The 22,291-nt window shown below is 37.9% G+C and overlaps 2 protein-coding genes across 18 annotated transcripts in view; both read left to right on the top strand.

Annotated features, from left to right (window-relative positions):
* The window catches only part of ATR (ATR serine/threonine kinase), a 39,527-nt gene extending 36,707 nt beyond the window's left edge, over positions 1 to 2,820 (top strand). Inside the window, exons 45-47 of the mRNA XM_032698530.1 lie at positions 458 to 609; positions 786 to 891; positions 2,228 to 2,820. Coding sequence (XP_032554421.1) covers positions 458 to 609; positions 786 to 891; positions 2,228 to 2,401 — 432 coding nt within the window. The 3' untranslated portion in view covers positions 2,402 to 2,820. The remainder of the gene's footprint in view (positions 1 to 457; positions 610 to 785; positions 892 to 2,227) is intronic.
* Positions 2,821 to 3,973: 1,153 nt separating this feature from the next.
* XRN1 (5'-3' exoribonuclease 1) overlaps positions 3,974 to 22,291 on the top strand; it is a 36,936-nt gene continuing 18,618 nt past the window's right edge. For 13 of the 17 annotated variants that reach the window (XR_004358933.1, XR_004358934.1, XR_004358930.1 and 10 more), the window contains exons 1-24: positions 3,978 to 4,114; positions 6,197 to 6,429; positions 7,699 to 7,796; positions 8,145 to 8,254; positions 8,359 to 8,469; positions 8,713 to 8,795; positions 9,779 to 9,866; positions 9,991 to 10,159; positions 10,377 to 10,444; positions 11,446 to 11,580; positions 12,931 to 12,994; positions 13,763 to 13,868; positions 14,486 to 14,575; positions 14,728 to 14,884; positions 15,223 to 15,342; positions 16,040 to 16,209; positions 17,009 to 17,129; positions 17,220 to 17,318; positions 18,911 to 19,014; positions 19,499 to 19,630; positions 20,339 to 20,501; positions 20,650 to 20,763; positions 21,239 to 21,337; positions 21,494 to 21,609. Coding sequence is in view for 9 of the 17 variants with exons in the window: in XM_032698533.1 (XP_032554424.1) it covers positions 4,040 to 4,114; positions 6,197 to 6,429; positions 7,699 to 7,796; positions 8,145 to 8,254; positions 8,359 to 8,469; positions 8,713 to 8,795; positions 9,779 to 9,866; positions 9,991 to 10,159; positions 10,377 to 10,444; positions 11,446 to 11,580; positions 12,931 to 12,994; positions 13,763 to 13,868; positions 14,486 to 14,575; positions 14,728 to 14,884; positions 15,223 to 15,342; positions 16,040 to 16,209; positions 17,009 to 17,129; positions 17,220 to 17,318; positions 18,911 to 19,014; positions 19,499 to 19,630; positions 20,339 to 20,501; positions 20,650 to 20,763; positions 21,239 to 21,337; positions 21,494 to 21,609 (2,825 nt within the window). In the remaining 8 variants the exon portion in view is untranslated. Of the gene's footprint in view, positions 4,115 to 6,196; positions 6,430 to 7,698; positions 7,797 to 8,144; positions 8,255 to 8,358; positions 8,470 to 8,712; positions 8,796 to 9,778; positions 9,867 to 9,990; positions 10,160 to 10,376; positions 10,445 to 11,445; positions 11,581 to 12,930; positions 12,995 to 13,762; positions 13,869 to 14,485; positions 14,576 to 14,727; positions 14,885 to 15,222; positions 15,343 to 16,039; positions 16,210 to 16,394; positions 16,432 to 17,008; positions 17,130 to 17,219; positions 17,319 to 18,910; positions 19,015 to 19,498; positions 19,631 to 20,338; positions 20,502 to 20,649; positions 20,764 to 21,238; positions 21,338 to 21,493; positions 21,610 to 22,291 lie in introns of those variants that run through there. The other 4 variants (XM_032698536.1, XM_032698537.1, XM_032698541.1 and 1 more) reach the window with 4 other exon arrangements.

The following is a 22,291-nucleotide window of genomic DNA, read 5'->3' on the forward strand; positions in this document are numbered from 1 at the left end:
AGTTTTGGTGTTTCAGTTGAAAGATGCTTTTGCTGTGGGACATGTGGCCTTTTTAATTCAGATAAGTGAGGTAGAGATATTGTTACGTTATTTCCCCTGCTTTCTTTTTAATAAGTCTAAATTGTCATATATGACACTTAATTAAAAAATGTTTTTTGCAACTTGCATATATGAAAAAGAAATAGCATTTTGCATGAGACTATAGAGCAGTGGTATACACTTAAGAACAAAATTTTATATCCCATATTAGTGTGTTAAAACATGGAAAAAGGTTATTTGGACATTGGTATCCTTTTTCCACTTAGCAGCTAAGCAGGACTGTGTCAGCCAGGAAACTGCCAGAGACAAAGGTGGGGGGAAAAAACACAGTGCAAATGTTACTCTTTGCTTAAATAATGCTTAAAACACTTAAGGTATGCCCTTTTTTATCAGCATACTCTTTTTTATCCATGTACAGGGAGAAACTTTTGAAGTTCCAGAAATCGTTCCTTTCCGTCTCACTCACAACATGGTGAATGGAATGGGGCCAATGGGAACAGAAGGTCTCTTCCGAAGAGCTTGTGAAGTCACCATGAGGCTCATGCGTGATCAGAGAGAGCCCCTAATGAGGTGCTGCAACTGCTTCTGCTGCAAACTCCTGAAAGCTGCCTGTAGTCTAAACATGGGAAACAGGAACTGCTGCCAGTTCCAGCACGTGCCCATCGTGCAGCTCAGTCTCACTATGGCATGCAGTTAAATATATATTTATATATCTTATTCTTGTTTTTTATTTTTAATTTATTTAGTGTCTTGAAGACTTTTCTTCATGATCCTCTTGTGGAATGGAGTAAACCTGTTAAAGGGAATACAAGAGCCCAGGTGAACGAAACTGGAGAAGTTGTCAATGAAAAGGTTAGTTTAAAACAAGCATAACCTGAGGTATGCAAAAGTCAAATGTCCATTTTGGTTCTATATGAGTTATATATTTTCTAACTGAAACCTTAACTGTCTTCTTTTTTTTTCTTTGATTTAAAAATTTCTCTGGTTGGAGGTTCTTTAGTATCTCTGTGTTCATAATTTTTATCCATAAAGAGACTTTTTTTACTGATAGAAAATGTAATTTATCTACTAAGGAACCAAACAAAATGCCTACAATTCCCTTATTAGTGTTATTAAATCAAGGACAACATCAGCAGAAGTGATAGTTGCACAGTCCTCCAGAGGTACAGTGATAGTAACATCTGGAGTCCTTTCCATGTGTGTTTTTGTGCTTTTCTTGAGTGGAAGTTTATTATTGAATAAATACATGCCTTGTTACATGTCAAGGATTACTTGATTAAAATTAGGATTTCATATATACTCTTCCTTTATTAACTGCTGCTGAAGACTATATTATTCATCCAAAATATAGCTTGCACAGCCTGTAGTATTTATCTTTCTTCTTTGCAAAATTTCTGATTTTTTTTTTTTTTTAAGGACTACTTAATGAAAATAAGTGTGTAATAGTTGATAATACTTAGGGAGCACTGACAAACACAGCAACTAAGATAAGGACAAACTACAGTACTGAAGCTGTGTTACAACAGAGAACTTAACTGAGCTATTTCAGCACAGAAAATCTCCTGGTTTTCAAACAGTTACTGACCAAGCTGTGTCTACATAACCTTTCGTTTAGTTACAAGACCACCCACATAGTTGTGTAAATTAACTGCTTTTTCTGGAGAGGTGCCAATGTTAAGCTTGGGCTTTAAAAGCAAATATGTGAGTATAATAGCGGCTCTAGTGGGCCTTGGAATAGCTCATTTTGAGATGCTCAGCACAGCCTCTTTAATTAGACTTGTGCAATTTCAGTTGCTCATCATTTTGGCCTAAATTTTCCAGACTTAAGTTTTATCCAGAATTCCAAGAACAAGGCTAGGAATATGTTGTGTTTATTTGAAAGTAATTGTATGAAATAAAGCTTTCTACCATTCTCAAATATATTTGTATAGCTCTTTTAGTCTCTCTGGTAACTTTTATCTGTAGAAATGTAAGGCAAAAGTTATAACTTGACCAATAATATATATATTTTAAGAATTGTTTTTGAAAGTGAGCAGCCTTTATTTTCAATATATGTGGTATAGACATCTGGATTTTGTATTAAATTAAAATACAATTTCAAACACATTCTAACGAACACTTTTTTTTATTTTAAGAAGTGGAAGTTCATGGATAGTAGCAATATTATTTTTTTTTTCCTTTTTTCCAGGCCAAAACCCATGTCCTTGATATAGAACAACGGCTGCAAGGTGTCATTAAGACTAGAAACAGAATAAAGGGATTACCTTTATCTATTGAAGGGCATGTCCATTACCTTATTCAAGAAGCAAGTGATGACAACCTGCTCTGCCAGATGTATATGGGCTGGGCTCCATATATGTGAGATTTGTTCTCTTTGGAACAATAACATTCACAAGGGATGTAGCTGTAATATTGTTGGGAAGGTCTGACTCAGTGAGACCTGGTTACTTCTGTTGATTCCTGATTGTGAGCAGCAGAACAGTCTTGTGATCATCTGAAATCCATGTAAACTGCTTTTGCAAGGATGCCATGAATGCGCTCACAGATGTGTAAAGTGTTAGGACTTATGTTTTGTAGACTGTAGAAGGCAGTACAAAAGAACTGCTGAAAAAATTAGACTGTGCAAATCTCTGCAAGTGTCTTATTCTGTCTATATAAAAATTTTTCATGATGTTGAAAGATGCACTCTATAAAATACTGTATTTTTTTGTAAAATTTTTTTTCTCATTCAGGTTACTTGTAGATTAGAAAATATGACATTAAAGTTTAATACTGATATGATGTAAAGTGGTTCTTTCAGCTTTTTCTACTAACAAGGGCTTTCTAAAAATAATTAGCATTGCTTTCTATAAATAATTAGCATTTCTTTCCAGCAGTAGACCTTTAATTTTGGTTTTGTTCAGCTTTCTTCCATGTGGCTTGGCTATGTCTAGGAAAATAGTCTGGATCTTACATCTTACCGTGAGTAAACTGGTAAAGTGTTACTATGTTCTTAACCTCTTTCTTTAGCCTGCAGTGCTAAGAAACCCTCCTGAAGGACCTGGCACAGAGCTGGGTGTTGGAGGCCCCGGCCATAGGGCAGTGCAGGGGACAGGGTTTGTAGCGGTGACTGCAACAGGCAGCTCCCGACAGCCCGTCTGCTCCCCCTTGTGAAAAGCGTGGCCATAGGGAGTGTTTTTCAGGCTCCATTTCAGAAAAAGTGTTTTAACACAGACAAGAGTAGACTAAATAAATAAGGACAGAAGGCAAATACTAATTTAGAGTAATGCTTCTTCATGTAGGGAAATGTGGGGGGAAGAGAAGGAAAAATTACACTCTTTTAACCTACAGTAGGCTATCGTTAGATTTTTTTGTACAGTATCTGTGTTTCTGCTATTCTAAGAGACAAAACAGTCCTGTCGGGTTTTGATCACAGGCTTCTTATCACAGGCGTGAGACTTAAGTTTCAGTTCTGTTCAGCTGAAGTCCGGAGGCTCGGGAGAGTAGACTTGAATAATGGGGATTGCAACTAGTTATAGTGGGTTTGTTTGTCTGTGAATCTAGCGGGTGGTCTGTTGCCACTGTCCCATAAACGCGAAGATTTTTCAACGTAAAAATCTCTGGAACATACTCCGGTCTTTTCTGGTGTGGTAGGTGAGTGCTGGCGTTCTGTTCCTTTTCCCAGGCTTTATCAGTTTATCGGAGCGCACAGACCTGCCCGAGGAGCTGCTGCTCCACGCACCGCCAGCACGGCTCTGCCGCCCACCGCGGGCACGGCGTGGGAGCTCCGCCGAGGAGCCGGGGAGGGGGGGGAGAGGGGCGGTCTGACGGGTTTGCTGTGAAGGGCGGGCGCTGCGCCCCCAGCCCTGTGTGGTGGTGACGTGGCCGAGGGGCGGCCCCGCCCGCCCGGGGGTGCGGCGGGCGCTGGGCCGCTGTCAGCGCCGCGCGCCGGAAGGAGGGCGGAGCGCGGCCCGCCGTGTTTGGTTCCGGCGGGGCTGAGGGGGCGGCGGGGTCCGCGGCCATGGGGGTCCCCAAGTTCTACCGGTGGATCTCGGAGCGGTACCCCTGCCTCAGCCAGGTGCTGAAGGAGCATCAGGTGAGCTGCGGGCCGAGCGCCGCTGCCTGACAAGGGGGCCCGTTCCCGGGGGGTCCCGAGCGGCCCCTCGACGGGACGAGGGAGCGGGACGAGCGCCCGGGCCTGTCCCCGGCCGGCCCTTGGGGGCTGAGCCCGAACCCGAGCCCGGCCGGCTCGCCCGCAGCTGGGACGGCCGCGGTTCAGGGGAGCCGGAGCTCGGGGCAGCCCGAAGTGCCGGGGTGGCGGCGGGCGATCGCTGCGGAGGGGACAGGGCGCTCGGTGCCCCCAGAGGGCCCGGCTGTGCGGGCCGAGCCCGCCGCTGGGGCAGCGCCGCCCGGGGCCGGCGGCACTCGAGCCCCTCGTTACGGCCGGCGATGTTTCCAGCAGTCCCGGACCCAAACCGCGCTGTTCCCGCAGAAAATGCCCAGCCCCGGCGTTCCCCTGCAGTGTGGCGATGCCCGGCTCGCTCCCCTGCTCCGGCTCCCCGTCGGTAGCCCCGCGGTGCTGCCCCGGCGGCCCCGCGGGGAGCCCCGGGTTGGAGTTTCTTCCTTGTTGGGCTCAGAAAAGTTACAGCTGCTGACGAAGGATGGCGCAGTAATGACGAGGGACGGGTTTTGCAGCCCTGTTGCGTTTCCTTGTTGTCACCTGCGTCGGGCAGTTTGCGTTAGCAACTAAATCGGGAAGTAGGTTCAAGCCTGGAAAAGGACAGTGGTAAATGATGCTTTTAACAGTAGGGCAAAAAAGTCTTGTTTTCAAGGAGGCCACGTTTGGTACCTGTTAGGTACAAGCTCTTTATCATTTTCAGGTGGTGTTATAGATGTGATTTTATAGTCTGAATAAGGATGTTCTGAGAGGGGTGACAGTCAGGGGCACGTTTGAATGTTAATACATTTTCCCTAAATAGCTATGATTTTTAAAGATTAAATAGCTGTTGTATCAATGTGACGAAGATACCAGGTTCAAGTGATTCCAAACCTGGATATTTGACCCTTCCTGCTGGTCTCAAAGCAGTTTTCAAAGCTTAGGTCTTTGCTTATGCTTTGCTTGGTCCTGCTGTCTGTGTAGCCAGAGGCAGCAGTGTGTGCTGGCTTTTCTGCTCTCTGCTGAGGAGTCTGGGCTGCTCCCCAGAGCTGTGGAACCTTTAAGCTTGTGCTGAAGAGCTGTGACAAGCTGGAGCAGTGTCTGCTTTAACCAGGGGGTTGCAGCAGGGGGTACAGTTGTAACGAGAACAGGGTTTTTATGAACAGTCATATTGGTGGATTAAAGAATAGATTCGTTTATTGCAAATTGATCTTGCGCGTGTTTCCTGGGATTTGGTAACAAAAAGATAGTAATGGCCCCTTTGCTTCGTATGTTTAACAGTGTTTTTGTTGCTTGTGTACATTTGGGAAGGTTTTTTTTCCTTTAAAAGAAAATGTGGCTGCTACAGATAGGGCTGTTAGAGGAGCAGAGAACTAGAAAGGAAAAAATGCACGTTTGGAAGTGTGGGAAAGAAATTGATGTTATCACTGCTAACTTTGCTGCTTTTGGTGGTCATTGCCACTCTCCAGACTCCCAGGTGGCTCAGAGCACTAAAGAGGCAGCTTACTGTGGGCAGGGGAGGAACTGGCTAACTGGGAGAGCCCTGAAGATTCTTAAGCTGGCTTTGCTTTGGAAATGCTGTTGGAAGTTGCATCCTCAGTTCTGTAGTTTTTATTGTTTGTAGTACAGCTATGGAAGACTGAATCTGTGAAGTGTGTGGGGTTATAAAAAGGAAATAAATGTTTCTCAGAAGAGTGATTTTTGTTTGCTTTTCCCTTTTACAATGTAGAAGATGGACCAAGCACAGGGACAAAAGTCCTGAGGTTCCAGAAACAGCCAGGATAGGATAGGAATCTGTTCAGCTGACTTTGGTCACTGAGAAAAATCATAATAACAGATTGCATGTGCAGGCAAACCCATAACCAGAGCAGATGTTCTTCCTTAGTGCACTGGTGTGCAGCAGGTTCCAGGGAGGTTTTCTCACCTCAGCTCGTTTCCAGAGTTCCTTGCTCTCAGCTGTGCCTCAGGCAGTGATTGCAGTGCTTCAGCTTCACAAACAGGGACTGACTGTGGCTTTTGCAGATTCCAGAATTTGACAACTTATACCTGGACATGAATGGCATTATACATCAGTGCTCACATCCAAATGATGATGATGTTCACTTCAGAATCTCAGAAGATAAGATTTTTGCCAATATCTTCCACTATTTGGAAGTATTGTTTCGCATTATTAAACCGAGGAAGGTTTTCTTCATGGCAGTTGATGGAGTAGCTCCAAGAGCAAAAATGAATCAGCAGCGTGGGAGACGTTTTAGGTAAGAAGATTAGTTCTGACTCTGTCTTGAGGATAGTAAACACTTAAAAAACCCCACTTACATGTATGCCATAAAAAGTAAAATAGATTGACTGGTTGCGCCTTTGACAGTGATTTTAACTTGTAGTTAACTGAGAGTTACTGCCTGTAAAAATGTTAAAATGAGGATTCCAAAAAGGAAAGTTTGCTTGTCACTTAAACTTTTCTCTGTGTGTGTGGCACTTGTGGACTGGGGAGCTTTTTCTTACAACATTTTCTGTGAAATATATCTGCAGTGGAGCTCTTGCAGATGTTTCCACTGGCTTCATAACCCAGGAGCATCTTTGGTATTTGTGAATGCTGGTTCTGGATATGCCTTTTTGATAACTGTAATGGAGTGTTCTTTGACAGTCATGGAAGAAATCAAGTTTTGAATGAAACTGATTCCCTGTTGTTCCCAGTTCCCAAGATACCTACCTCAGATACAGAGCTGCAAGTAGGTTCATAGTGTTAAGAATTATAGTAGAGTTTTGGGAGATTTGGAAGCTTTTTTAAAGATTGCTGTAAGGAAAGAAAGCCAGTGGTCAGACAGCACAGGGTTGGTGAGTGAAATGCAACATAAACAAAATGGGGGAAGGGCCGAGAGAAAATATTTTCAAGCAACTGGACTTTTTTTGTGAGGTTTTTTTCATGAGTTTTTTTTCTTTAAGGAAAAAAGGAGGTTGAGAGGAAGTAGAGATTAAAAAAGTTCTAAATAGAAAATTGTAGTGGAATTGAGAGAAGGACAAAAATCTAAGACTTCGGTGATTTCTCTATTTCTGGTTCAAATGGTTATGAAATCATTGGCCAGGAAAGGTTGGGATAATGTTTTTAGATTCTCCATTACTGGTGATGATAAATTGTTCACTCCCTTGGTATTCCAAACCTGCTGCTTTGTTTCACTATGTTACCTTTATTTTCTGAGACAGCATTTGCAGATGTTTAGATCCCTAGAATTCCTGCTGTTTCAACAGTCATTGTGATCAGCCATTGTGTGATCATCTAAATATTAACTGTATCTGAGTAGTGGCAGGTTACCATCAGTACTAGGAAGAAAAAGCTATTTTTAAGGCTTCCTTGTTGGATGGGAAACAAATTCAAACTATTTAGGAATTAAATTTATCTTCCTTTTTGTTTTAATACTCTAAAAAATCAACTATATTTATTTTGTCAGTAAAGCTGTACTTAGGTTATTAACATTTGAATAAGATGATTCTTTCTCTGCTCTCTCTTCAACCCTGTTTTGTTTTAGGTCAGCAAAAGAGGCAGAGGACAAAATAAAAAAGGCATTAGAAAAGGGAGAAACTCTCCCTACAGAAGCCAGATTTGACTCCAACTGTATTACACCAGGTAAGACAATTTCTCAGTTATTTAAGTGTTTAGATTTATGGTTTTGCATCTATATTTTGGTACTGTTTTTCTGTCTTAAGGGTGTTTTTTAAAAAACAGAAGACAAAATCAATAAAGGCTTAAGCTGAGAACAGAAGTTTTAGTAACTCACTAGGGTTGGAGTATGGTCTCATTCTAAAAATTTTTTAGATTATTATGTAAAAAGTGAAATGTCTTAGAAAAAAACCCCAGTTATCCCCTTCATCTCTGGTAGAATTTTTTTTGTTGTTTTTCTTTTCATTAATACTTCTAAAACGTAAATGCAAACTAGTGAAAAGCTTTGTTTTTAACTTAGATTTCTGTTTTCAGGAACTGAATTCATGGCCAGATTGAATGAGCATCTTAAATATTTTGTAAATATGAAGATTTCCACAGACAAATCCTGGCAAGGAATAACAGTCTACTTATCTGGCCATGAGGTCATTGCATTTTCTTATTTTTTTATTTAAAATAAATTTTTATTTTATAGAGAAATACTTACAGCTAATTTTTTTTTTTTTTGCATTTGTTTTGTTTTGTCCAGACTCCTGGGGAAGGTGAGCATAAAATTATGGAATTCATCAGATCAGAAAAAGCAAAGCCTCATCATGATCCAAACACAAGACACTGTCTCTATGGCTTAGATGCTGACTTGGTATGTGCAGTTCAAATACAACAAACAACAGAAATTTGTCAAGTCTGTACATCTTTGATAAAGTCTGTACATCTTTGATATCTTCCTAAGCTCGTAGGGTTCTAAAATGTTGTTAAACAAGCATGTAATTTTGCATTCCTGCAAACTTTTGAATTTGTAATGAAACACAACATCAACATTTCTTTATACTGCTTCGTTTAAAAAATGATGAAGTAAAACCTTTCTAATATCTCTTTGCAATAGATAATGCTGGGATTAACAAGTCATGAGGCACACTTTGCACTCTTAAGAGAAGAAGTCAGATTTGGTGGTAAAAAGGCTCAAAGGTGAAGTGGTTTAACTTTACTCTTACTTTATATATGATGAAATTAAATCCAAAAGATGCTGGGTGACTAAAACAGGTTTGTGTTTCATAGTTTGTTTGGGTTTTTTTATTGATTGCATACTAAGTTAATAAAGTCTTAGTTTATTTTTTGGGTTAGAAAAGCCATGAAATGAGAGAAGTCAGCTTGTTAAATTGTGCATTTAGATTAATTTACATGACAAAATGTATGCTGTCAAAACAGCTGATAAAAAAATCCTTAAAGCTTTGGTGTGTTTCAGTTTTTTCTTCATATTATTAATAGGCAACCCAGGCTGTAGTGACATTGTTTCCATAACTGTCTTATGCAGATACTGACTTTTTAAAATGTATATATATCTCTAAGGTTTTGTGCTTGTAAATAAGTTACTAGAATAAGTACTAAAATGTTGGCTACTTTATACCATAAACAAATGGTAGGTTTGTTATTCTTTAGTGCTACAATGAAGCCACTAAATAATACCTATGGAGCATATTTTCAAGTTGAGCATATTCTTTTCTTAGAAGCATTTCAAATGACTACAGAAGTAACCCATCCAGTTTAGATGTGAATCTGTGTACTCTCTATTTATTCACACTGGTTCTAAAATACCTTAAAATTTGTTGGGCTTCATGCAAAGTTAGATTAGTTTGTCCCGTTTTAAAACAGTGGGGTAAGTACTTAGGAAATAGTTCCTGCAGGTTGGAACTCCACAGAGCTGCCCTGCTTTCTCTAAGCTAGCTGTTCTCCATACAGTCACATCTGTATGGAGATTCTACTGCAAAATTTTATAGACCAAACCAGATTAATCCTAAAATAGATTCAAGGAAGTGTTTATACATTATTTCTTCTGTAAGGATATAATCCTAGGAAAAATTCTTCGGGTTAGGTAATCTTGGATTTATATTAATATTAATGTTGATAGTGTGTTTATAAATAATTAACTGGGTGTTTTGAATAATTTACAGAGCATGTGCACCAGAGGAAACCACATTTCATTTACTGCACTTATCACTGATGAGAGAATATATTGATTATGAATTTTCCCCAGTAAAAGTAAGTTCTAATGGAGCTGAGATTGGAAAAAAATGCGTGAGGTCTTCATGTGAAAAATTACAATAAAAATTACACTCCTGGGGTTTTTTCTTTTTTTCCTTCTTTTTTCCCTCCCCCCCCCCAGGACAAGATTTCCTTTGAATATGATATTGAAAGGATAATAGATGATTGGATCTTAATGGGTTTCCTTGTAGGAAATGATTTCATTCCTCATCTACCTCATTTACACATAAATCATGATGCACTGCCGCTCCTTTACAGAACATACATGGCTGTCCTGCCAGAACTGGGAGGTAAGAAAACTAAGTTCAGCTGTGGAAAGTAGAAGCATTAACATTCCTGCCTTAATATTTGTTGACTTTTTTAGCCATATTAGAATGTTTAGAATTTACTACGCTTTCTTTAGACAGCCAGCAAGATTGCATTCTATTATCTGTGGGGCATTTAAATATTAAAATTTTTAAATTGTTAAATTGTTAGTTTAAAAAACATACTTAATTTTCACAATAGGTTACATCAATGAAAATGGGCATCTGAATTTAGAACGTTTTGAGAAATATCTCACAAGATTGTCAGATGTAAGTAACTTTGAAATTGCACTGTATGGAATGGTAAAGTGTGTTGAATATAAACTCAATATAGTGCCCTAAAATAAACTATACTGTAGTTTTAATGAACTGTTAAATGACTGTGTTTTACAGGTGGTTCAATCAGCTGTTTTACCATTTAGCAGATGGAATCCAATCAGTTGTTGTCTGATCTTATCATAGTATAAGAGGAGAAAGATTGAATCATTTGATCTGTGCTTTAGCCAGCAGCTCTTAGTACTTTAAGTCTAATGAGGATTCACCAGTAGAGTTGTGGTCCTCAGTTCCCATGGAATAGCGTGGCAGTATTAGGCAAAGCTTGCCACAGGCAGCAATATTCTCTGCTTCCCCTGCTGGTACAGTTTCCTGTGGGGTAAGCTGTGTCTGAAGGTCTTGGGGAGGAGCAGTTTGCAAGTTTTTAGTGAAAATCGTTGGTATGGGGCAATGAAGCATTAGTATCTCTCAGGGGCATCAGAGTTGGTCATGAACTAACTGGTGTACAGGAGGCAGTCCTGTTAAGTGCCAGTGCATCCTAGAGATGAGGTAAGGTGTAGGCCATGTAGAAATGGAAAGGATTAAGCCTGCTGACCTTGGAAGGAGGGAGATAGCTGTTGCCCCTGCTTTCAGCCCTGTCCTCTGGTTCTTTGCTAGAGCTATGGCAGTGTTAGGTCTGTGGCACGAGGCTCTATTACCCAGACCCCATATATGGATTGCTTCTAGAGTTGATAGTGAAGTGTGGAAGTTATTTAACTCTTTTTATTACCCCTTGCTGCCTTACTGAAAGTAAATAAATTATGGCTTGGCTATATGTTACATATTGCTGAGAAACAAGATTTTTACTATTAATCTCTTGTAGCTCTAGGGCAAAATGTTTATGGACAAATGACTCTACATGTAATCTAATGCACGTACGAAAAAGACATTGTTAATTTAGCATTCTGAATTGGACAGCCCTCAAATATTTGCAAACTTACTTTAATCTTTCTGCACAGTTTGATCGTGAACACTTCAGTGAAGTCTTTGTAGACCTAAAATGGTTTGAAAGTAAAGTGGGCAATAAATACCTCAATGAGGCAGCTGGTATTTCAGCAGAGGAAGCCAGAAAAAATAAGCAAAAGAAACAAAAGGTGAGTATTTTGCAGGCAGAATTTCAGAAAGTAGAATATTACTTTTTGCAAATCAGTATTTTGATCTTAGACAAATTAAATGGCATAGACCTCTGTTTTGAGATTGTTTTTTTTTTTCAAATCAGAAAAGACAGTAAAACCAGGATGCATTGCTGGTTGGGAGTGATGAAATGGTTAAGTCAAGGTCAAGTTCTCATGAATTTGGAAGTCTTGTAAACCTGTAATTTAATGCTTTGCTGTTCCTCAGAAGCAGCAAAACATAGTTCTGGGTGGGTTAAGGTCAAATCTACTCAGCTTTATAATTTTATTTTCAATGCAGAGCCCGCTGCAAGTTTTATGTATTCCAGATGCACTGATAGATGAGTCAGGTGTGTCTTGTTATTGGCCAATTATTTGACAATGAGTAGGTAAATAGCAATTTCATTGGTGTGAGCTATCTTAGATTAGTATTAACTAATTAACTAGTAAACTTGCAATTCTAAATATAACTAATTAATAAGGAAAAGCACCTTTCAAGTTCTTGGCTCTGCCCCAGTGTCATGTTCCCCACCACCACTTCCATTGGCTGTCCTTCAATACGTGCCTTCAGCAGGGTGTAGAGTAGCAGCTGAAAATTCCTCTCAGTTTAGTCAGTAACTGTAAATTGTTATCCTGATCTTTAGTGCACTCTGAGGTTTGTAAGGGTGAGATGTTAGCTCTTCCTTTAATAAGGTGTGCTGTATTTGTGGTTGGTTTCTGATTTGTCCCAGAAGTTTGGAGCAGTGGTGTAGTATTTAGCCAGCCCTCTTGACTGATGCTTTGAATGGCAGTGACAGCCAGGAGCTGGCACACCTCAGGTACAGAAGGGCCAACCTAATGACTCTATTACTCAGTGCTGCACACAAAAGACACTGCAGTGTGGGAATGAAGCGAATATTTGGCTTCTTTGACTTTCTAAAACACAGTTTCTCGTATCCTTACTTCCCACAAAACTAATTTGAACTCTTGAAAATTTACTGATGAGAACTTTGACTGCATACTGGTGCTGTAGCACAATGCATGATGTAGGTAAAAGTGGTTAAATATGTACTGAACAGTTTTAGAAAATAGTAGCATTTTGAAAAACAAATATTCAAGTATTTTTTTAAGGGTAGTTAAGGTTTTATCTGAGGCTGCTTCTTGGTCTAATCTGTCCTTTTGTCTGATTAAATAATTTTCTCTAAGCAATTATAGGGGAAGGAAATGGGTTTTATAATAATAGTATTTATACATTTTGATTAAAGCATTTTGAGTTGCATATTATATGGTATTGAATGAGGTTTCTGCATATCAACCTGTATTTTTACATTATCTCAAATATTAATTTAATAGGCTCAGGAAAATTCTATGTCTTTGGCTGCTTTAGAAAAAAATGAAGATGAAGTGACCCTTAAAAGTAAGTGCAAATATTTTTTTCATATACATATAACAAAACCTCCATGTTAAGATATGTGTAGACCTGGAAGAACTGTAAGAATTTCATGTCAGAGATGACATTAATCTAAATGCAAGACTTTCATAGTCAGCTGTTGGGAAGTGGAACTGCTTTGGAGAGAGAGAGTGGGGCTAAAGCTTTTGAGGGCTTCTTCCCTGGCCTGGATTTCTGTGATGAGTTAAAGGAATGAATGAGCAAATCTTCAACAACACTGTGTTTTTAATAATTGTATGTCTAAGTTATTTTGTTTTATACTGGGGACAAATGAACAGATTTTTTCTATGGCTTTAAGGTTTTTGGTTGTGGTTATTTTTTTAAACTCATTCCACTTGTAGGAAATATTTTTTGCTCATGTTTTGAAATTAATTGTCAAAGATATATGAATAATACTCCATGATATGAGATGGTGTTACTGAACATAGTTAAATTTTAAAATCTATTTTAATGTTTTCTCAGATGTTTTTCTGATGGCTTATATATCTTATCTGCTCTTATAATTGAGCTAAAAAAATGGGCTGCCTGTCTTGAAAGTTCCAGAATTTCTCTGGGTAAAAGATTTTGTTTGATTGTGTCGTGTTACTTTCAGTGCAAGGAAGGTATGAGCACCTATAACTTCGAATCGAGGGATAAAATTAAGTCAGTAAGTCAAAAGTGAGTGGTTTTAAACCTATTATAGTAGAGAAGTGAACATTAATCCCTCTTTTTTATTTTTCATGCCTGTTTTTTCAGCCATGTTGGAAGATGAACCAGAAGATGATGATCTGTTTGAAACTGAGTTTAGGCAATACAAAAGAACTTACTACATGACTAAAATGGGTGTAGAAGTAGTTTCTGAGTAAGTGTATACTTTTTCTTCTCTCTTATTCTAAGCCCTGAAGACAAGGGTTTGTAAATATCTATTAGAGGGACTATTTACAAGAGCGTGTAGTGACAGGACAAGGCATAATGGCTTCAAACTGAAAGAGAGTAGGTTTAAATTAGATAAAAATGAATAAATTATTTACTGTGAGGGTGGTGAGGTACTGGCATAGGTTGCCCAGAGAAGCAAGGCCAGGTTGGATGGAGCTCTGAGCAACCTGGTCCAGTGGAAGGTGTCCCAGCCCACTGGGACCCTGCAGAGGGGTTGGAACAGGACCATCTTTAATGTCCCCTCCAACCCAAACCATTCTGCAATTCTAATACAAGACAGAATATTCTTCCATGTTGAAAGCAGAGAACATATGTAAGACTGCTGCAGTGGTGATGATTTTGCCTAATGCAATGAGAGTTGCAACTCAAGTTTTCTGTAATAGGTATTTGAGGACCAAAGAGAAGAAGTCCATTAGGATTAAATGAGTCTAGAAAATCATGGTATATTAGATTCCCAAAATGTGCTATCTTCATTTCTGTGTACAAGGTGCTAAGTACTTTTTGTATATTGTGAAAATTAGTATCTTTCCTTTTTCTTTTAAGTGACTTCTTGGCTGATCAAGCTGAATGTTATGTCCAGGCAATACAATGGATTTTGCATTATTACTACCACGGAGTTCAATCATGGAGCTGGTAAGAAAAAACATCAAATGAGAAACTGCTCAAGGACAGAGTGATATTTCACCTTGTATGCTGGGAACATTTCATGTGATTTGGTTTGGCTCTGATCTGTGAACACTACTGTGCCATAATTAAGTAACTTAAGAGGTTTTTTTTCCTTACAGGTATTATCCTTATCATTATGCACCTTACCTGTCAGATATTCGCAACATCAGTGAACTCAAAATCCAGTTTGAACTGGGAAAACCTTTCATGCCATTTGAACAACTTCTTGCTGTACTTCCAGCAGCTAGCAAAGATCTGCTACCTAAATGCTACCAGGTAGGATATAGAATTAAACTGCATTATCTATCTATTGCTTACTGGTTGTTTGTTTTATTTTATTTTACTCTTTTGACGTTTTTGCATGTCTTATTAATTATATTCTATCTCTAAATTTTAGGTGTATGGATAAATATTCTACTTGTTACTATTCTTACTACATTGTAAAGTTAGTAATAAATAAAAAGTTTTGCATTTGCTAAGCCATTTCTGACTAGGACAGCTAGGTACTGAATTCCTCTACAGCCCTGAACTGGTTTTAATACCAGCCTTCCTCTGTCTCTACTTACAATTAGTGCTACATTGTCTCTGATATTGTCTCTGTTCTATTTTCCTAGCATTTGATGACTAGTCAAGATTCTCCTATTATAGAATATTATCCACCTGATTTTAAAACTGATCTAAATGGAAAACAGCAGGAATGGGAAGCTGTAGTATTAATCCCATTTATTGATGAGGTAAGTTCTTTCAGCATCTGTCTATAAAAGCTTCATAACAAATCTGCTAACTTCTTTAATTAGTCAACAGTTAGACAAGCATTTAAGTGGAAGTTTTGATTTACACTTGGTAAGATCAAAGAAAAATGTAAATGTTAGCTGCCTGGAGAGTAAGTCTAGATTAAGGTACCACAAGCAAAGTGGTAGCTTGAGGAGGCAGTAGTCCTAAGTAAGGGCTGTGAACTTCATGTTGTTTGTTAATGTTTTTCACCCATTATTTTGATATTTAGTTTCAGATTCTTTGAGGAAAAAAAGTTATATTCCTATATACATAGAAAAGTACAGAATGTCTGTATGTAAAATAAAAGAAACACTTGAGAAAAAAAAGTGTATTTTTACAGGAAATCTCCTCACATGAACACCAGTAACAGGGGGCATTCACGGAGTAATAATTTTCCTTTTGCATATAGGAAAACAGTATTAGATAAGGCTACACTGTGGAAACAGATTTGCAAAAAGGTGATCTTTATTCTCCAAAGCCGTTCCATGGTAACTGTCATATTTTTGTCAGAGAGCTGGGACGTGAGGAAGGGTGAGGCTGCACTTGGAAAATGAGCACATGAACCAGAAAAGTGCACACATCCACTTTCCCAGGGTAGAGGTTTCCATGCTAATTTTTGTTGCCAGTTTCACATGTACTGATTTCTGTGAAATTTAGAAACGACTGCTGCAGGCCATGGAGTCCTGTAACAAGGGCCTGAAAGAGGAGGAGAAACGGAGAAACACTCACAGTCCTTGCCTGATGTACTGGTATGAGAAAGATGTCGAGTTTCAGTACCTGTCACCATGGCCAGAGAAATTCCCTGCAATAGAACGATGTCATACAAGGTAACACTGGCATAATTAGTCTCAAGTAGGCTAAAAGTAGTTGGAATACTTTTATTAACATTTTAACCAAAGCTTGCATATGCCAACATCTGCACTGGAAAATGTAAAACGTTGAATTAGATATTACTTGTTTTGGATGGCACAGTAGAAGTATTTGTCCCTTCAAATGTTACTTTGCAAAACAGATGAACCAATGCTAAATCATTGAGAACAATCTCGAGACACAGAAGATGGTACAAATATCTGATAACTAGTCATGATTTATCAGCATGATAATTCCAGAGTATTTTTTTTAAAAATGTAAGCATTTGGATCCAGTGCAGAGTGGAACACAAATGTGTTTTTCACTTTTCTCTCGCTAAAAGTAGCCAGCTTTATTTCACACAGGCTGAGGTTTCAAGATAAACATAAGCTTAATAGTAGTGAAACTTAAACCAGAATAGAGGAGGAATGCCTGTTGCTGGATTACAGTCAGTAAAGAATGAATAGTTGTGAAGATAAATGATACCATTAATACCATATGGAACCACTGCTAGTTTAGAATTTGATAATAACAATTATTTAAAATAATGAGTTTGGCATGTATCGTGAAGTTTTGTCTTTTTCCTAATGAATTGTCTCTTCATAGCAATAGCATGGGGGGTTTTTTTATAGTCCTTTCTATAGATTCCAAGTGACTTAAATTAATTGCTGGAACGTCAAAGGGTTTGTCAATTAATGAGTATTTGAATGAGTATTGAGCTTTTCTAGAGCTAAAGGTCAATCTGTATGAACAAGTGTTGTACTACTTATTTTTTAGGTATAAAACAATACCTTTGGATGCTTGGCATGTAGAAATAACCCAAAATAAGATAACTAAAATCAACAAGAGTGCATTATATTTTTGTGGATTTCCTACTTTAAAGCATGTTAAGCACAAGGTAAAAGATACTTCTCTTCTGACATTTCAATTGTATTTAATAATAACTATGTAAGGGTTCGAGTTTTATGTGCTGTTTTGTTTTACCCAGTTCTATCTTAGAAAAAGTGGTGTACAGGTGTTTCAGCAAAGCAGCCACGGAGAGAACATGATGTTAGAAATCATAGCTGATGAGAACTCCAAAGATCAGGTAAGCATTCAGCTCCTAACAAAAGACCAAAACCTTACAAAAATCCAAAATCAACCAACCAAACAAAAAAATGCAGACAAAAGCCTTGTCGTTAAAAGACTGAATATGCTAAATATTTAGATTTGAAATGTTGGTTATTTATGCCTTTTTAATAGTGTACTATATAAAGAAGAAAGCTTATAGAGTAGTGATGAAAAAAATTTTAAAAAATTTAAAACCCAAGCACTTCTTAAAAAAGAATAAACATATTGAATTTAAAATACTATCTTTAGATTTTTTTAAAAAAAACTTTATTTAACTAGTAATACTTGATTTCAAACCAAACTGTATGTATGAGTTGTTAAAATTTGATTAATAGGAAGGAAGGTGGTACCCAGCTGTATACTCCAGGCCATAGAGTTAATTGCATGAGTAAGAACTCTGGAGTTCTTAGCTCCCAGCATGAAGCTGAGACCATTAGGTGGTCATTTATTTCTATGTGAGAATATATATAAGTGTATATTCTCAGTATATATTTTGAAAGTACCAGCTGAATCAGATCACTGAAAACACTGATGGTACTTGTTTGCTCTGAAAGTTTTGTTGGCTGTTGGAGTCAATAGTAAAAAATAAGGTTTGTTAGGATTAAAATGCAAAATTTGTGTAGGAAACAGTCTAGAATTTTGAGTATCTGCTGAGAGATTTAAATTTATCCAGGCTTCACAATATGAAGTGTCAGTCTCCTTGGCAGAGTTTCTGGCATTTCTCTGTGGTAACCTTTGGATGTCCTTGGGTAAGGAGTTGGTAGCTGACTAATTAATGGTATAAATGCAGTCTCCAGGCCAGTGCTGTTTGACTTTGTGTAGCTGAGGATATAAACATTTTTTCACTGGCCCCTTTTCAGCAGCAAAGCAGACTTAACACTTTCCACTCAAATGGGGCTGTTTGATAGAGGAATTAGAGGGAAGAGTCAAGGTAGCAAAAGACAAATGCAGAAAAGAAAAATGTTTTAGAGATAAATAAAACCAGGAAAGGAGAGAGGAGGGAAACAATGTGATAGCATCTTACAGCAGAGAGACAGAGAGAATGCATATAAGATACCTGACAAGAAAAATTAAATAAGCCAAAATAATGTATCAAAAAAATAGCAGAAACTCATTAGAAAACCCACAACATAATGTGAGATTAAAATTACAGGTGCTACAAAGTCATGGCTGTAAGTGCTCATCTTTTATTTCAGTGAGGTACAAAGGTAAAATCAGTGATACAAAATATTTCTCTAATCTCAAATTGACATTTTGATTTTTGTGTCCCAGAGACAAAAGTAGTTCTAAGTGATTTAACAAAAGTAGTACTCAGGCTATTTCAGAAATGTGAATCAGTCCAGATCTTACACATAACATATGCAACATGCAAAGAGCAACATTTCTTATCAGGTATTGTGTAATCTGTATCAAATATATTTTCATAAGGTAAAATGAACTGTTTATTCTGCAAGAAGCCTGTTTTTTATCTAGACTAATTTTTATTGCAAAAACAGTTTGAAAATACTGTAACAAAAATCTTTTAATATCTTAAACAATTAGTAATAGGAAGTTCTGGGTTTTTTTCAGATGGTAGAAAATGTTGCCAGTTTGATACTTGGAAAGCGAGTTTTTGTTAACTGGCCCCACCTTGAAGAAGCCAGAGTTGTTGCAGTGTCAGATGGAGAAACCAAGTAAGAGCTGCCTGATGCAGAGTTATTTGTTGTCTTTATTAGTTTTCAAATTAAGTTCCTTGGGCTGTACATGAAAATGTCGGTTTTATTGTAATGCTGACAGCAGATCAGTCCAGATGTAGCAAAGGCTGCTTGGTGGTTGAACCCTTGTCTAACATTGTTCTGAGGTTTGTTGGCTCTGTAGCAGTTCTAGTCCTTCGCTATTTTGCTGCAGTTGTAGAAGCTTGGGAGAGCTCATTCTTAATTTTGAGGGAAAAATGCATGCACAGCAATCCACACAGAGAATGTTTCTATGCAACCTTCCTTTCAGCACATGTATTTTTGATAAAGAAATACGCTGTGTGGCCTGTTGTGGAAGGGATAGAGGAAATGGTGCTGCAAGTTTTCTACATCCTTAACAACTAATTTCTGACTGTTTTAAGTTTTGCTCACAACTAGATGAATCTTACTTGGTTAAGTTCATACCTGTCATAATACTCTCAAGGTTTTATTTGGAAGAACCACATGGTACACAGAAGCTTTACATGGGAAATGCAGTGCCCCCAACCAAAGTGGCTTATGTTGGAGATAAGGAACAAAGCATGTGGGTAAAAGAAGTTCAAGGCATTTCAGAGCAGTAAGTAACTTCAAAAATGAAAGTGTAACTCTGCATTTTATATCTTAGCTGTGTTTTGTTGCTGTATTACAGACCTAAGCAGCATAGAAGAGCTGCTGCATACTTGATGATAAAGGTTAATCGAGTCTGCTGGAATTTAAAAAAAAAACCAACACAAAAGAACTTGTGTTGAGATTTCAGAATATGTGGAGTTAGTCCCTAGGTAATTAAAGTTAGATGTTGTTACAAAAGAACTCGAATGAGTTTCAGTATTTACTCTCTCTCTCAATTTTCTGTTCCGGTGTTAGTAATCTTCAGTTGTAGGAAGTGTATAGAATGAAGTTGTACACTATCAGTTGGCAACTCAAGTAGCTTAGCATTTGAACTCTTGCACTTCTAGAGTCTGGGTGCTCAGTGAAATATAACTGAGTTACAGTAGTTTGGCATTTTATTATCTGTCATTTGAGTTAAATGCCATAATTAAACCGACCCCTTCCACTGTAAAGATAAAATATGCTTCAATTAATACACTTAGCTCCATAGTGATGGCTGTGCAACAGGGAGTAAGCAGTTAGTTAAGCCATTTATTCTGGGTATTTTTTGTAAAATAGGAAGCAAACTATTAGAATCCCCTTTTAAAGAGGGTTTTTTATTTTATTTATTTTTACTTCAATACTTGGTTCAGTTCTGTTTATTGTAATCAAACTAAATGTTCCGCTTTGTATTCAGCTACCAGAGAAGAAAAGGAATAATTATCCACGAAACATCAGTAGTTGTATATGCTCAGTTACTCACTGGGAATAGGTATCAACTGAACCAAAATGGAGAAGTTTATTTGGAGAAGCAGTGGTCCAAGCAAGTTCTTCCTTTCGTTTACCAAACGGTCGTCAAGGTAAATATACGAGTTCAGTGTCATCTTCTTTCAATTATTTCAGATTCAGGTAATGTTTTAGAAAAAGTGTCCATTTATATGAACTTTTTTATTATTCTGTTGGAACTGCATGATATTTGAGATTATGAATTTTGTCTTTTTCATGTAGGATATCAGAGCCTTTGACTCTCGTTTTTCAAAGATCAGAACTTTGGATGATTTGTTTCCTCCTGGAAGCACAACCTTCATGCTGGGATCCCCTTACTATGGCTGCATGGGAGAAGTTAGTTCCAGTAATTTAATATTTTTTTCCCTGTAGATTTCTTCATTTGTAAACCTAAAATAGTCTAAGATGTTGTGTGACAGTAGTGGTAGTTTGCCAGCTAAAATTTTGAATCTAAGATTCCCTGGTGGTTTAGTCAGAGAAGAGGGAGTTCTTCTGTTTTCCCTGTCATCGTTGCTGACATAAGAGTAAAAAGCATAGCAGGAAAGCAGGATTATTTTTATTAATTCTTGGGGATAATTTGCAATACATAGAGTTCCCATTTTGTCCTGTTTTCAGTCCTGGATTCCTTTGATTTAATGCTGACTGATTGCCTCTCTGAGGATGCAGTGTACAGGCCAGGGCAAAGTGATAAATCCCAAAGTATTTCTGTGTCTTCTGCAGCAAAATTGTTGATCAAGTAGACTACAAGGTCTAGTATCCAAAGGCTGCTGGTTTTGAATAGCATCTTTAATGTGTTGTGTTTCTCTCTAAGGTTCACGATTCCCGTGATGTGATCAGAGAAGGCAGAATTCGTGTAGTTTTTAACATTCCCTGTGAGCCCCAGCTTGATACTTTAATACAGAACCAGCATGTAAGTGCTTCTGCTTTTCTAGTAAAAGCTTAAACCACGTATCAAATAGATTTTGCAATGGTAAAATGGGATGTTTCCATATTATTCATTTGCCCTTTGTATAAAAATCCTTATCCTTCAGGAATTGCCAATATTTTTTATTTGTTTGTTTTAAAGAAATATTCTGTGAAATACAATCCTGCCTATATTTTGGCCAGCCGTCTTGGAGTAAGTGGATATCTTGTCTCCAGATTTACAGGGAGTATCTTTATTGGAAGAGGATCGAAGAAGAAGTAAGTTCTCTTTGTGAATTTTGACAACTCTACAGAATTTCTGCTGTGGTTTAAGTGCCGTTCTTATCAAGTGTATGGTATTTTATGATGTGAAGCTTTCTTTAAAGTATATTTGTTGTAAACTAAATTGATATGCAGTGTTTTTCTCTCCTATCATAAATGTGTTTTTACTTTCTGTTTACTAGAGAGTTCTGTTTGCTTTAATACTGTAGGCAGATATAAAACTGATTTTCCTGGTTAGCTGTTTGCATAATTGAATTAGGAGTTTAAACTGACTGTGCCACACTGAGAATAAAGAAGTGAAATTGAGATCTAATTTACTGTGCTTATCACTGCTAGTATAAAGGGGTATTAATTGTACCTGTAACTTCTTTTAAGAACTAGTTAAGACTACTTAAAATATATGAGGGAACCAATCCATATAGTCCTCTGAATGTCAAAATTGTGGTTTCCTAGGACAGATCTCTAAAGATGTTTGATGCATGAGCATCTTCTTGTGATCTAATGTGTACATCTGTTCCTTACTGGTTGCTCAAGGACATTCTTCTACAACTTGGTAAATGCCAGGTAGTTTGTGGTTGATTAGATCTCAGTTAAAGAAGGGTAAAATATTTCCTACCCTCTGTTGCAATAAAGTTGGAGCACACAGGTGGTCAGCTACCATAGCACAGCTTTTGGCCTG

This window comes from Chiroxiphia lanceolata, chromosome 10 (genome assembly GCF_009829145.1).
Source record: "Chiroxiphia lanceolata isolate bChiLan1 chromosome 10, bChiLan1.pri, whole genome shotgun sequence".
NCBI lineage: Eukaryota > Metazoa > Chordata > Aves > Passeriformes > Pipridae > Chiroxiphia > Chiroxiphia lanceolata.